The sequence below is a fragment of the Papilio machaon genome, chromosome 22 (genome assembly GCF_912999745.1).
Source record: "Papilio machaon chromosome 22, ilPapMach1.1, whole genome shotgun sequence".
Classification (NCBI taxonomy): Eukaryota; Metazoa; Arthropoda; class Insecta; order Lepidoptera; family Papilionidae; genus Papilio; species Papilio machaon.
In genome coordinates, this window is record NC_060007.1 from 5983531 (window position 1) to 5997834 (window position 14304).

At 33.2% G+C, this 14304-nt stretch overlaps 3 protein-coding genes across 5 annotated transcripts in view; 1 reads left to right on the top strand and 2 right to left on the bottom strand.

The window, feature by feature from the left end:
- Positions 1 to 3997, bottom strand: part of LOC106713883 — an 85690-nt gene extending 81693 nt beyond the window's left edge. Inside the window, exon 1 of one of the 2 annotated variants that reach the window (XM_045683606.1) lies at positions 3612 to 3997. The gene's annotated coding sequence lies outside the window, so the exon portion shown is untranslated. Of the gene's footprint in view, positions 1 to 3606 lie in introns of both variants that reach the window. The other variant, XM_045683605.1, reaches the window with a different exon arrangement.
- Positions 3998 to 5370: 1373 nt separating this feature from the next.
- On the bottom strand, positions 5371 to 6761 carry LOC106713879 (endoplasmic reticulum-Golgi intermediate compartment protein 2). The gene has a single exon (XM_014506775.2). The coding sequence runs from the start codon at positions 6643 to 6645 to the stop codon at positions 5509 to 5511; it is 1137 nt and encodes a 378-aa protein (XP_014362261.2). The 5' UTR covers positions 6646 to 6761; the 3' UTR covers positions 5371 to 5508.
- A 258-nt stretch (positions 6762 to 7019) lies between these two features.
- Positions 7020 to 10774, top strand: LOC106713881. 2 transcript variants are annotated; one of them, XM_014506777.2, is made up of 4 exons: positions 7020 to 7231; positions 9232 to 9377; positions 9794 to 9995; positions 10077 to 10774. In XM_014506777.2, exons 1-4 carry the CDS (start codon positions 7124 to 7126, stop codon positions 10167 to 10169), a joined length of 549 nt encoding a protein of 182 aa, XP_014362263.1. In that variant the 5' UTR covers positions 7020 to 7123; the 3' UTR covers positions 10170 to 10774. The 2 variants fall into 2 exon arrangements, with proteins under 2 accessions (XP_014362263.1, XP_014362264.1); XM_014506778.2 differs by lacking the exon at positions 7020 to 7231 and adding an exon at positions 7265 to 7513.
- Positions 10775 to 14304: the final 3530 nt, after the last annotated feature.

Sequence of the window (14304 nt, forward strand, 5' to 3'; positions counted from 1 at the left end):
AAATGTTACTGGTTTCGGGGAACCTTCTTCTGCTACAGTTCTTCAAGTGAACTCTCAACTTTATTTCCCTTCATTGTAAGACCCTGCTGATTGGTTCTTGGATCACGAGGACCGGGAGTACTTTGGGAATTACGAAAAGGCATCACTTATAGTAGACTTTTATGGTGATAAACGAACAGGCATAACAAAATAAACATGCACACGAAAAACTGTTCTTGGGAATTCCAATAATTTATATGCATCATAGACAAGGATTCATATTGTTTAAATCTCATATAAACAATGTAATAACGGTAACTAGTCAAATGTCCATATGTAGCGAATTGTCACATAGACAAGACTACACAGACACAGTTCAGTGAGAACAATGGACACTTTACTCGTTGCGTAGCACGTCACGACAATGGCACGCAAACATATGTGGTAATCTCTTAACAAACTAAGTACTCTATTCTTTGAATATATAACATTGCATCAACATGTTAGTATTAGACAAGGTTAAGAGAAGATAAAGTAGATGGTCGAGTTTCATATGCATTCTTGAAGACCTATAATGTTGGTAAATACAGAAAAATGATTAGTTTCCCATAGACTTTTTTCTGAGCTCAAATGTCTTAATTTCGCTATAATATTGCAGTAATCAAGAATGCTCTATTGTTTCACAATATCTTTTTGGCGCATAATCGTTGTGCTACTGTGTTATTTTTAAATCTTTTCTAGTACAAACTCGCATTTCGTTTCCTCAGCCCCGTTTGAGACCGGCTGCACCATTATTATCGTAAATCAAATTCGACGTTTGTTTATTTTACAAAAGCCCAATGAGTAAAACACATTTTTGAATTATTATTAAGGAAATATTATGGTGTGTTATTTAAATATTTAACGAGAAACACGTTAAATAATAGTTGCAAAATACTAACTTACAATCTTCTAGTATTTATTTCAGAATAACTTGTAATAACTTAAATAATATGAACACGATAGGTGGCGCTGTTTGCGGTGTAACCATAAATGATCAGTTTTTTTTTACCAAAATGGTTGCCATTAAAAAAAAATTATTCACAAGTATTCAGGTTATTTTTAGCTCTAGAATATATCAGGCGTTGTTTGTAAACATCAAATATAATGATATAGTTATTTAGGTCATACAAATTCAACGAAAAACAACATGTTGACCTTAGTTGAATCACAAATAAATTGTCCAACTGTAATTGATGATAAGTGACGGGTATTACGCAATTACCGAATGGCACTTTCGTTTAAACTAATCGACTCAATTTATACATGAACGTTGCGTGACTTTTTTGTATTTAAACAATTGACAAATATCACATCATAAAAAAAATCACTCGTGTCTATGACCGAAGGAAGGCGACAATTAAATCCACAGTAGAAATGGTTGGTATTTACCTGTGATATAATAAGTAGAACCTTAAGTCATATACACATTTAGAACATTTTTTTGTCTACCATTTCGTATATGTTTCGTTAAGTTTATCTTAGTGTACCCATTAGCGGACCTGGAAGAACCTTCTATGCACGTAGGCATTTCTTTTATGCACTTCAAGGAACAAGATGGTGAATTCTTGTTATAAAAAAATTGTAAAGATGATTACTTTCAAATAATAGTCTCGTCTTCCCGCCTTTTGTCCATGGAAGCATAAAAAAACTGTACGGCTTTTTATGCTTTTAGGCATGATTCTTTCACGTTTAAAGGTAACTAGTTAGACTAATTAGGATTCTTATCAACTAAGTACGCAAGTAATTTATACTAAGTGTTACCCAGAATGTTTAAAAGATAAATACGTCAGCAAGAATTCTAATTGACCCTTTCACTTAACGTCATTAACTATGCACTGCAAGGAAGGCATTTTAACAACCGTAATGTTGAAGTAAAATTAAAATATTTGATTAAATTACAGAGAATAATATTAGCAGAGTAGAAATTAAAAAAAAATCATGGTATAATTTTGAAAAAAATCACTGTTGTAAAAATATCTATATCGATCTGGCTGAATAGATACGATGTATCGTATTACTGAAAAAAAACCATGAAGCGCGTCCCGCATCCTGTTCCTTAAATAACCTGTGGCGCGCCATAGACAACGGTCGCGGCGTTTCCCGCGCTTTGTGTCTATGCGTGCTGTCAACATTCAACAACACACCCGTATTTTGTGTACACAAGGGCTGAGTCATTTCTAAAATTACGTCTTTTTATTAGTGTATTAAATGAAACAATTAAATTCAAATTACACCTTCTATCCGCTCAGTTAAATGAGTATAAGGTACGTATACTACCTTTAAATATTTTCAAAGAAATCTATAAATGTCTTTGGAACTTGCGACCCTTATTCTTAACATAAAAACTAGTGTAAACTAACTTTACCTACTGCCGTTATAGGTTGGGTTTGTTTTTTTTTTTTTTTTTTAATGGAAGGGTAAGTTTTGTAGTGTATGTGGGGTGTAAAGTAAATGAATGTCTTGAATTACTAAAGTAAGGGCGTGTAGTTACAACCATTGTGATCAAGTACCTACAAATTCAATCGTACTAGCTATTCGATTTTGTGGTTTTTATTGTACGGATTTAAAATAAAATAAAGCCATACAAAACACAACACGCTCGTTCAATTGTCCCTTGGGCCATGCAAACAAGAAACCTTGCCCGTATGGATAAACATCACATAAAGTTCTTTGGTAACAACTTTACCATTTCTTTGAATTTTCAGCACTAGATATTGACCATATAATAATGACTATATAATATAAATACAAATTTGTTTTAGGGTTCCGTACCTAGTACGGACGGTCTATCTGTCAAGATCCTTTTTATATGCTCAAATTACGTTAACTTCATAGCGAGATGCATTGATGCAATGCTATCCGTATGGTAATCAAAATAATAAATTGCATAAATTGAACACCATGTATTGCTTCAGACATATACGCTTTTTCAACTCCAGTATTGTTTCATTCCACCAAAAAAAAACATTATACCGCAGTTTATAAGAAAATTAATAAGTTTATTCGTAGAGATATTATCGTAATTTCATTATTATGTACCCGGCTGGTGGTAAATAGAAATGCATACAATGGAAGATAACATCTCGTTTAACAAGTAAAAACTAACGGTACACTTCGTTGGATAACTGAACACGAATTTACATACAAGAACCGTAAGTTTTACCCCGTGCAGTTTATTTAAAATATTGTCGAATACAAACAATAAGTTAGCCAATCAGTTCGAAAAGCTGACATATTTTTTCAGTTGGTCCGTTGTGGGAGAACCGGCCCGACAGGGAACGAGTCAACAGGTAGGGTATAGGGCAGTGACCCAAAGTCGTCCAACCACAACATGAATGGCACCATCGATATTCTGCTGATAAAATGAATGTTCGGTAATGAAAAATCGATTTTGGTAACATTAATGCACGATTAAAAGCGATAAAGAGAAAGTCAACATTGCACTACCATCGTGGAGTAAAGATTCATTACAAAGTTTAGAATCGTTTACATTTCTTAAATGAATTAATACTGAAATAAAACTTTACAAAGAAAGTTGTTAAACGTTAACAAGTTCGGTAAAGTTGAAGTTAAAATACCACTCACCTCACCTCACAACTGCACGCGAAACGACTTGTTTCGAGCTAGTTGCAAGCGGCCTGCGTCCTTTTGAACTCAACAAAGGTCTTCTACTTTCACCGATGGACGCAGCCCAAGGAATAAACCATACACGGCCCTCTCGTGCGTCGCTGTGCTACGCGCTTTTGCCGAACGAAACAGTAACGTTCAATTGAAACGGTGAATAGCTATCGCAAAAAATACGCACAACACAAACACATTAATGAATCACTTAACACCGCACCAGCATCATTTGTTTGAGAGACAAAAGTTTTTTTGTCTTCAAAGGTCGCCACTGCCAAGTTTCCCTAACTTTTCGGATGTCAGAAAAAAGACCAGCACATGACACCCGTCAAGGGGCGACGCCGCCGCGCGAATGGAATGAAGGAATCGGGTTGGCCGCGATGAGAACAAAACGACACTTTGAGAAACGGAGCGTGTGCGCGCGACAGAAAATAAGTAAGACTACAAGTGTGAAAGAGAAAGCGGCGGAGGCCCGCTCACCAATGGTGTAATGTCCCCCTTAACGCTCTTCATCGCGTGCAAAATTTAAAACAAAACACCTGTGCCAATTTTATTTATTTAGATAACTGACATAAATAGTAAAACTTTTAATTACTTTCACAAAGTTGTTTAAACTGGTTTAAGGCGTGTTTTAAAAATTTGGGACATAGTATCTAATAGCATGGGAAGTATCTTTTCATAGGAAAAATGTATTCACACCCCCTCAGTTAAGTTATAAGTCGCACAGTTAAGTTCTGATATTTTTTAACTAATATTCTTACACACACCCACTAGATTGCTAGAAAGATAATTATATAATTTAAATATTTAAAAAGAAATGAAATACATGTATATTGCAAACATATTTAATTAATAATTAAAATAAAACTAAATTATTTTATGTACAATTTATGTAAAAAAACCATTTACTCTTACAAATAATACATAGGTATTCGATTTTACATTTTATCAGTCAAATATCACATTTAGATCATTTGAATTAAAAAAAATGATAATGAAACACAAATATAAAATTATAAACTAAACAAGCATCAAAAGTTTAAAAAGATAGGGTACAATCAGAATCAAAATAATGAGGTGGCGTCAAACTTTAATATATTAAACTAGCTGTTACCCGCGACTCCGTCCGCGCGGAATAAAAAAAATGCACACAAAATATTAAAGTTCCTATGTCCGTCTCCTAGTTCTAAGCTACCTTCCTATCAAATTTCAGCTAAATCAGTTCAACCGATCTCGAGTAATAGTGTAACTAACACGACTTTCTTTTATATATATAGATAATAAGAATCTTCCGGCAAAAAGTATTTAATATACCTTGAATGATTGACCCATATATTTAATAACGCGTTATCTATACAATTGTATCTGTCATAAATTACATACATATATATCTGTAAATGTATAATGTTTTCAAAATACTGGTTACCCTTAATATTATAAAATAACAATTTACAATTGAATCCAATATAATAATGTGATGTAATATATACAGTAATCAAAATTAAAATATTATATGTCAAAGATAACATTCCAAATATACAAATCAATTTTGTAGACCAATATTGTTTTTTGTCAAAATGATAGCAACGACAATAAAAAAAGTCTCAAAACCAATGGATAGACTAACAAAGTTATAAATAAAAAATTAATTATAATAGCACATTATAGCAATTTTAAATGTGTCACAAGATCCTTGTCATACTGTAGCTGTCTTGTCATGTATTTTTTTCTATTATAGCAGCACATCTTTTACCAGCTCAGATAAATTTTCCACACTATATCAATGTCTATGGTTTAGGGTTGTTTACATGGATTGTTTGAAGCAACATTTCAAATCTATTTACTTAGATTAAGTTATTACATTTGTCATTGTTTTATTAAATCTACTGGTACTTCTAGATCTGTAGGCACTAGTAAAGGATTTTGATATTTCTTCATTTCAAAATGTTCATTTCTTACCACTGCATTTGGTTTAACAAAAGCTGTCCTTATTGTAGAGACAACTGAGTTAATAAAACTACCTAATACATAAATACCACCAATTACAGAATAAAGTCGGAGAATAAACTTTAAAGGATTCTCTCTTTCTTGATACACTTTGATTTTTAACGCAGCCATATCGTATTTGAGGAAAATGCCAGGAACACCATGAGAGCCTTTACTATGGCTCACTGGTCTTTCTAGTTCTTTAACAGAGTATTGAAATGTTTTTATAGAATCCAACGTGATTTCCACATCAGTTGGTACAACTTCTACAAAATACTGATAGAGCATGTTTTCATCATTTGTAATCTTTTCATCACCTTCTAATGGATAAATTATACCATTAGCTGGATTTCCAAAACTTAATCTGTGACTAAAATTCTGTGGCGTGTCATCAAATAGCATATTCAAATGTATATGTCCTCTCGGTAAATGTAAGCTCTTTCCTGCTGTTATATGAAAGTTTCCGGCAACTTTATTTAATGTTAAAACTCCATGGAGTCTACACGCGTCAGGTCGTCGATTCGGACGTGACTTTCTTGGCGGTATTGTGGCTCTTACAGACCCGTGCCCTTTTTTCCAAAGCAACTGCCAAATTGAATGATATTCCTCGCGCAAATAAGAATTCAGATACTTAACAGCGTCGAAAGCGTCCTGCTGTTCTTGTGTTAATTCAAACCACGTATCTTCTTCTTGTAACTCACCAAAACCGAAAACACTTTGTGACGTGGAGTCCAAAATATCCGCCCCTAAGTTAGAACAGGGCATTGCAACTGTAATATCAATATTAATGTGTAATTTTTCATCCATATCAATGTCCGGCATAAATTTAAACACTAAATTACTGTCTAGGTAATACGTAACTTCGCTATAAATTAACCAAGCAACAATAAAAAAAGTGATAACAGAGAAAGTTACGCTAACCGACGTACTGTCTACATATTCCTCGGGAACTTTTGGAAATGCGTCTAGTTCCTTTACTTTATCTAAAACTTTCTTTTTTCCTCGGTACCTTATCATTTTATCACTTAACTATATGTAAACAACAAGAAATCGGTGTTTTGTAAAAACGAACGTAGGCTTGAAATTATCTACCGTTGACGTTGACTGACAATTGACGGTTGACGTGTTTTGACTTTTGTCAAAGAGCATGCTAAGCTAGTTTTGAAACAAATACAGAATATAAATTTTACCATTTATATCTTTATTTTAAGATGTTTCCATTTAACATAAATCCATTTTATTATCATATTGCGTTTGTAAAATGTAACACTCATTATGGAATCTCAAATAATACATCAGCCCCATAAAATTCATTTAAAGGTATTTATAAAGTACTCTATGTTTTAAGTCTGTAACTGTAATGTCATCTGTCATTTCTGTAAGCAGCAAAAAATTCGAACAGCCGTGAAGTAATACACAGAAGGGAACGTGAAAATTGTTCATTGTGTATTACCCGACTTTTCTATTTATACCAGCAAAAAGTTTAAAAACATTTATGCAGTCCGACGGAGAGGAAACTTTACTGCATTCATGCTTCGGCTCACTAAAGACCGCAGTCATGGGTTGCTGTTATAGTATTTGCCACAAGGAAACAGATCCGGAGGTATTTCTATAGTTAAATTATTTTATATGTTCATAGTGAGATTAGAAATGACCGTAATACGCTTACAATTTTATTATATCTGCATTTACTGCGGAATGTAGTACAGCAGTGCATTACGGACAATTTTTACACATCCGCCAATCTGTCAATAATAAGTATAATGTTCTTATCAGTAATTCCTAGTTGACTGCCTCATTATCTTATTTATTTGTATTGTAATGAACCTGGAAATGTGTGAATTGAAATCTAGGTTACTATGTTGTTGTTTTACTTTCGGAAATGGTGCGTTAATATTTATTTTATTAACTAAATTTTAAATCAACAGGTACTAAGGTATTTATAGTGAAATGAAATGCGCAAAATGATGATTCAGCAATACTAGTTTGCATGTTTGCGATATGTAGGCTGTACCTTTATTGATTTTAACACAGTTATTTGTTTGTTACATATTTAAATTTCCTAAGCCGAATGGTTTCATATAACTTTCTCGTCACAATGTTTTTTTCTAAAAAGATATTTAAACTGAACTTCATGTTACAACAAATCTTTGTGGTTTTTTACTCTTAAGATATTTATGTATTTGATAATATCTGATGTAGATAACATTATGCATTGTAGTTTTGAATTTTGCATTTAAAGTTGAATAATTAACACTACAAGAGCTAATTATACATTTTTTTATTTAATTTTTAATAAATCATAATTTTAAAACAAGAAGTTATCAAATTAATGCAAAATCTGTAGATAATTATGGATGTAATGGGTTTATTGTAGATTTATTTAAATACTAGCTGTCACACGCGACTCCGTCCGTGCGGCATTAAAAAAAGCTTGAATAAGTAGCCTGTGTCCTTCCAGGCTACATTTTACATCTGTGCCAAATGTCATCAAGATCGTTAAGCCGTTCCATAGATACTTTCAAACAAACATCCATCCATCCATCTAAACATTCGCATTTATATTAGTAAGAATTTTTTTTTTCATGCTATGCAGATTTTATGGGTCAACGTAATATTTAACATTTTGAGAAAGTTTATTTCATTTGGCTGATAGTCTATACTTCAAACTAGAAATTCCTAGTCTATACCTGAATTTAGCAATTGCCCTTGAAAATTGTTGAAATGTAACCTTATTTTAATGTTGAATATTAAAATTTGAATAGTTTATCATATTAATGCCAATATTAAACTTAAAATAAAATATATTGTGAATATATTATCAAATTGAATTTATATAAATTTGATTATGACATTGATTAAGATTATTAGTGTTCTATTTATAGTCTTGATGGCTCAGACGTTAACCAGTGGACTTGTAAACAAGTCCAGGTTGATACCTAACAAATACCAAAAGGTTTTTCAATTTTAAAATTTCATATGTACATTTATCCGATGTTCTTTCTTGCTGTGATTTTTTTTTAATACCGTTTGGACATTATCGCGGGCAAAAGCTATTCTTTGCATTCAGTTTATGTATGAAATCAATGTACGCACGATTATTAATGCACATAATAATGTTAATGTATTAGTCATGGGTGTGTTTTTATATGTTTAACATTTAAATTATTTGTGAAATAATCCGTCTAGTTTTTCTAGATTATTAGTTTTTTTCTTTAAAATTCCACGAGCACAAAATAACAAAATGTTTCTGTGTTCTAATGAGCTAAATTTAGGTCATCTAAATTTTACAACATAATCACGCTCGTAACCCAGAGTGGTAGGCAGACACCACAGACTGGCATCAGATGGATCAAAATTTTATTAAAGATTAATTTCATCCCATGCATTTCCTCATACAAAAGGTTATTGCTGTGAAATTTGGTGTGATTATTAAACGAACGTTAATAAATTATATTTTTATTTTTCATAAAAAACTGAGTTTACACAACTAGTGAAAAGAGTTATATCTTTAATTAGAACCCTTAAGAGAAGTGACTCTTTTCGTTGGTTGACGAAAACATTGCTATGTTTTTTTTAAGTTATTTATGTTTGTTGTTCCAGGAGAACGTAGTGAACGAGCGGACGCATCTCCTCGAGGTGGCGGAGCAGCAGCAAGAGAGCCCTTCGCCCGTCGCATGCGCTGCCACCCCGCCGCGCAAGCCCGACGAGCAGAGCGCGCTCAACAGGATCCTGCATGAGACTGCCACGTGAGTCATAACACATAACAGACTAGTTTCAAAACAGGCCTAGACTGACACCGCTTATCACAACATAACAGACCTGTTTCGACATTTCTAACAATAACAGTATAGTTTGTTAATCTATATCTATACATGTTATTAAAATTGTAGTGTTTGTATGTATTTCTTATACATGATGTATTTGCGTAACTGATACAGAAGAAATATTTTTTTTAATATCCTTGTCTTTTTCCCAAAGCTGAGTTTGTTCCGGGTAATCCCCGGAACGGCTTCTGATTTTGACGGGACTTGGACGGGAGCCCTAGCTGATGCATGCGGTCATATTATAGGCTATTTATTTTAATTCTGCAAACAAGTTTCATTCGCTTCAGTCGTCCAATTATTATTTATTATGCACTTCTAATAGTCTCATTTTGTTTCAGTAATGTGATAGATGTGGGTGCGTTAGGGCCGTACGCGCTGGAGGCGAGCGCGTACAACGAGCGCGTGCGCACATACACCGCGCGCGCGGCCGCCGCCCCGCCGCCTCCGCCGCGTGCGCCGCGCCTGCTGGCAGACCTGCCGCCCGCACTGCGCACCGCCGCGCTCTCCTCCCCGCCACCGCACACACTGGACAGGGACCTGGTAAATATACGACTCCAAGAGTTACATCTGAGATCTCTTTTCCCCCAATTAATCGATTTCTGTCTCGTTTTATCTTTACAGATAACGAATGCAGTAAAGAAAGCAGCGGCCGCTATATCTGAGTTGAGAGTGGAACATCACGAGGATCTGGTGGTGCCCTTCAGGGTGCCCTAGCAGCGGGTCTCCATGTCGGAGGACGACCGCCACTGACCAAGTTAGTGTATGAACATGAATCCCCTGACATAACTGAGTCGGTTGGGGGAATGAACAGTGTAACCTTTAATACGTTATGTGCCAGTGCCGGAGAAATAATAAGTGTGTAAATCAGGAAATCCCCTACCAAAAATACAGTGAATTCTACTAATGGTAAAAATAATTTTGTTGTGAAGTAAAAAATCTTTTTTTCTCGTAATATTATGTGTTACGTGGTGATATAAAATGTTATATAAAATCGACAGATAACAAATATTACAGTGCACCGTATTTCTCCTAAAATAATAGGGAATCTCCTACCATGAAACTAAATATGGAGTATGTCGAATTATTAAATTAGTGTAATATTCTTCTCAGTAATGTGCAGGCAACACTAAGGAATACTAACATACTCAGAACTCTTAATCATTCACTACTCTGAGTGTACATATAATCAGAGAATCCCCTCACATAAATCAAATGACCAGTTTCCTCGTAATACGAGTACAATGAGAGAATTTATCTTTCTAGTATTATAATCTATATAACAATGAGTTTTCACTGCCGAAACACATGTAAAAAATATATTGACGAAAAGAGTTACATCTCTCAGCAGATGTAACCCTATTCATATTATTTTTATACATGTGCTTCAGCAGTGGAAACTTACTACAGTCAAAATCTGTTATAACGACATCGAAGGGACTACTCATATTGAGTCGTAAAAACCGATAGTTGTAACAACCGGTGACAGGTATTAATAGGAAAGATATGTATATAACATTCAGCCAGGACCTTTGATTTTGGTCAATTTAACCGGTATGTTGTTCTAAACGATGTCGCTATAAACGGTTTTGACTGTATTAATGTTTTGAATATTATACTAAATGCAGATTTTTTAAATTATCAGTGTTTTTTTTTATTTCATTTTATAACAATGTCATTATTTTATTGTCTTATAATTTTTATGTATTCAGTAATTATAAAAAAATGTTAGAAATGTGTTTTTGTATGTGTATGTATATAAAAATAATAGGTATGTAATAAAAAAAAATATATATAAAATCGCTACTGGCTTTTAAAGCGTATGCTTTGGTGCGTTTATAGATATATAAAATTGTTTTTATTTAAAAAAATGTTTTTTTTTTTTGTCTTTCTCATTGTATTTTATATAAAAATGACAGTCTTTTTTTTAATTTAAAACAGTAATGTTTCTACTAAGGCGAGATATATATAAATTATATCGATATATACGACGAAAAGAGTTACATGTTAATATTAAGCGTTTTCTAGACTTAACTAAAGAATCTTAAATATGTTGGATAAATAACTAAAACAAACTAAAAAAATATATACACATAATGAAGTAAAAAAAACCTTTAGAGAGCTATACTGTAGTTACGCTATGTAGATGTAACTTTTTTCGTTCATGACAAGATATTCCCAAATCATTTGTATTAAGATTGATAATTTATATTATTCAATATGATGCTATAGAATGTAAATAAATATTAAGTTAATGCTTGGTTTACATTATGACAGTACAGTAGCACTGGCTTGGCATGAACAGTTTTGGCTTACTGGCAACAGTTAGTGTTAACATTATCCATTTATATGACAGGTATCAGCCTTTAGCTTGGTAGTTAAATTTAAATGGGTACTGCTGGCTTACTACTGTGGCTGGCCAGAGCATCGGTGGCTCAGATGTTAAGCACTTGACTTGCAATCTGCAGGTCCTGGGTTCGAATTCCAATGTGATTTTCGATTTACATATGTACGTTTATCAGACGTTCTTATGATGAAGGAAAACATCGTGATGCTGCACATATCTGAGAAGAAATTCAATGATATGTGTGAAGTCAACCCGAACTTGGTCAGCATTGACTATGTCCTAGTCACCCCTAACTTAGGGTAGGCTCCGAGCCTCTCAGTGGGGATGTATAGTGAGCTGATGATGATGACTGCTGACCTGTTGGCCCATCTCTTATGGGTACATGCTCATAGTCCTTCATATAATGGCTAAAAATAATTCAATTAAAATGTTCTTAAAAAGACCTGATATTCTGTACTCATTATTAATATTAATTAGAAAATATGCAAATATGTTGGAATGCTACTAGCATTACTGTCCTACTGTACTGGAATAATGTAAACCAGATGTTAGTGTAACTAAATGAAATGCGACTGATTGAATTTTAATATTGTAAATAACATAATTTCTGCTTTTTATTGAGGAAAATTTATCATATATTTAAAAACGCAATTGTTGATATAAATAATATATTGGAAGATTGTTTTAAACAATTGCCAGGAGTTAACAAAATAATGTTTTTTTTTTATTTCATCGAATAAAAATAATAACCAATGAGACTATGAAGGAATTATTTGTTTTTAAATTTTAAATTCATATTAATTTATTTGTCGTAATTCGAAAACAACTATAGTGGTATAGTTTAACTAAATTAGTTTAAAAATTATTTGATAACAAATTAAAAAACTTTTTCCGCTAGTAACGGAATGTTAAAACATAAAATAACTAAATTGAGTCAAAGCACTTCCCCTCTCACCCTTTTCTTATTAGGAAAGGATGGGAAGGGGAAGTGGATTTGGCGGAAGAGGGGACGCACAGGAAGGAGAAATATCCTCTTTCTGTGCGTCCTCTTCTCCGTTGATTAAAGGTAGGCACTACATCTGCATTTGCGGATGTCTATGGGCAACGGTCGCCTCGCTATTGCGGCGAATCCAGGTGGCCGTTTGCTCGTTTGCCACCTTATTATATAAAAAAAGCATTTATCTCTATAAAAACACAGCTTAATTATAGGTTTCTACCGAAACTATCATACAGCGTATTTGTCAACATTAAACAACATGTATTTGTAAATGTTTCGGTAGTGAAAACTCACTTTACTAACGCGTATTATAAAAGTATTTAGACATGAAAGAGCTTATACTGTTTTAATTTGCCTGTTGCCATGCTATAAGTGTTTGAATGTTCATACGAGACGTTGTTTAACTGACCCGGTGAGGAAATTAAACTAAATTACGATATAGTCAGACAAGGATATATGGTGTGATGAGAGAGACGCTACTAATGCGGTTAGTTTTGTTAGAATATATCGACGCTGGAAAGCATAAACGCTGTAACCCTTTTAATCGCGAATATGTTTTTCACACGTTAATAATTTCAACCATTATCAAACGATAATGATTTTATTATAGGTTAGCACAAACTACACAACATTTCTAAATACCGCATGCTTGTAGGCTCGTATCAGCTCACGAGTTATGATTTTTTGGCTCTCCTGTAAAGTTCATACTTTCGGGGTTACAGCGTTTACGCTTTCCAGCGTCGATATGTAAAAACTATATGAGCATAGAAAATGGCGTAAAAACATGGCATTTCAGTAACAGTACGAAAACAACCTGGTGAAGGTTTTTGAACAATGACTGAGGGGCGCTAGTGTGCTATCATAATTTAGTTTGATTTATAACCCACCGGGACAGATACCTTTTTCGGTCTACATAGTGCTACAAGGATCGGAAAATATGTCAACTAACAATGTCATCTTAACAGCGTCATATTTCCATTGCATCATGTTACCATTTTCATAATTTGGAATTTCCATAAAAAATATCACATTATGTTGGAACATGTAGGTTGATTTACTAATGTGTTTGGATGTATCAATTTAAACAGTAAGGAATTACTACGAGAACTCTTTGTAGTTGCAAATCAATTGCTTGGAGTTGTCAACTTTCGGAAGAAGTTAGGAAATTTTTACTTACTGGTAACCCTTAAAACATGTAGGCGCCGCTCTGTCAATATAAAAAAAACTACCCTAAGATCCTTGTGAGACTACATGTACGTTATTGTTTAGACTTCTATCAAATATCATACAACATTTTAGTATTATACCATTCATTAATTTTATAAAAAAAATATAAATTTGTATGTAAAAAAATATGAAATTTTATGTTTGTTTATGTTGTGCAAAAAATAACATAAAATTAAACAAGAAAATTGAAATAATTAAAGTTGTAAAAAATATTTTATAATTTGAACGATCTTTTAATTTGCGACCATGTAATAATTATTTACTTGACCTTTTTTTAATTT

Bases quoted from the DNA above. Each gene is read 5' to 3' on its own strand.
- LOC106713881 (XM_014506777.2), top strand. From the start codon at position 7,124: ATGCAGTCCGACGGAGAGGAAACTTTACTGCATTCATGCTTCGGCTCA. The intron at 9,378-9,793 runs GTGAGTCATAAC...ATTTTGTTTCAG, and splicing joins ATCCTGCATGAGACTGCCAC to TAATGTGATAGATGTGGGTG. The intron at 9,996-10,076 runs GTAAATATACGA...TTATCTTTACAG, and splicing joins ACACACTGGACAGGGACCTG to ATAACGAATGCAGTAAAGAA.
- LOC106713879 (XM_014506775.2), bottom strand. From the start codon at position 6,645: ATGATAAGGTACCGAGGAAAAAAGAAAGTTTTAGATAAAGTAAAGGAA.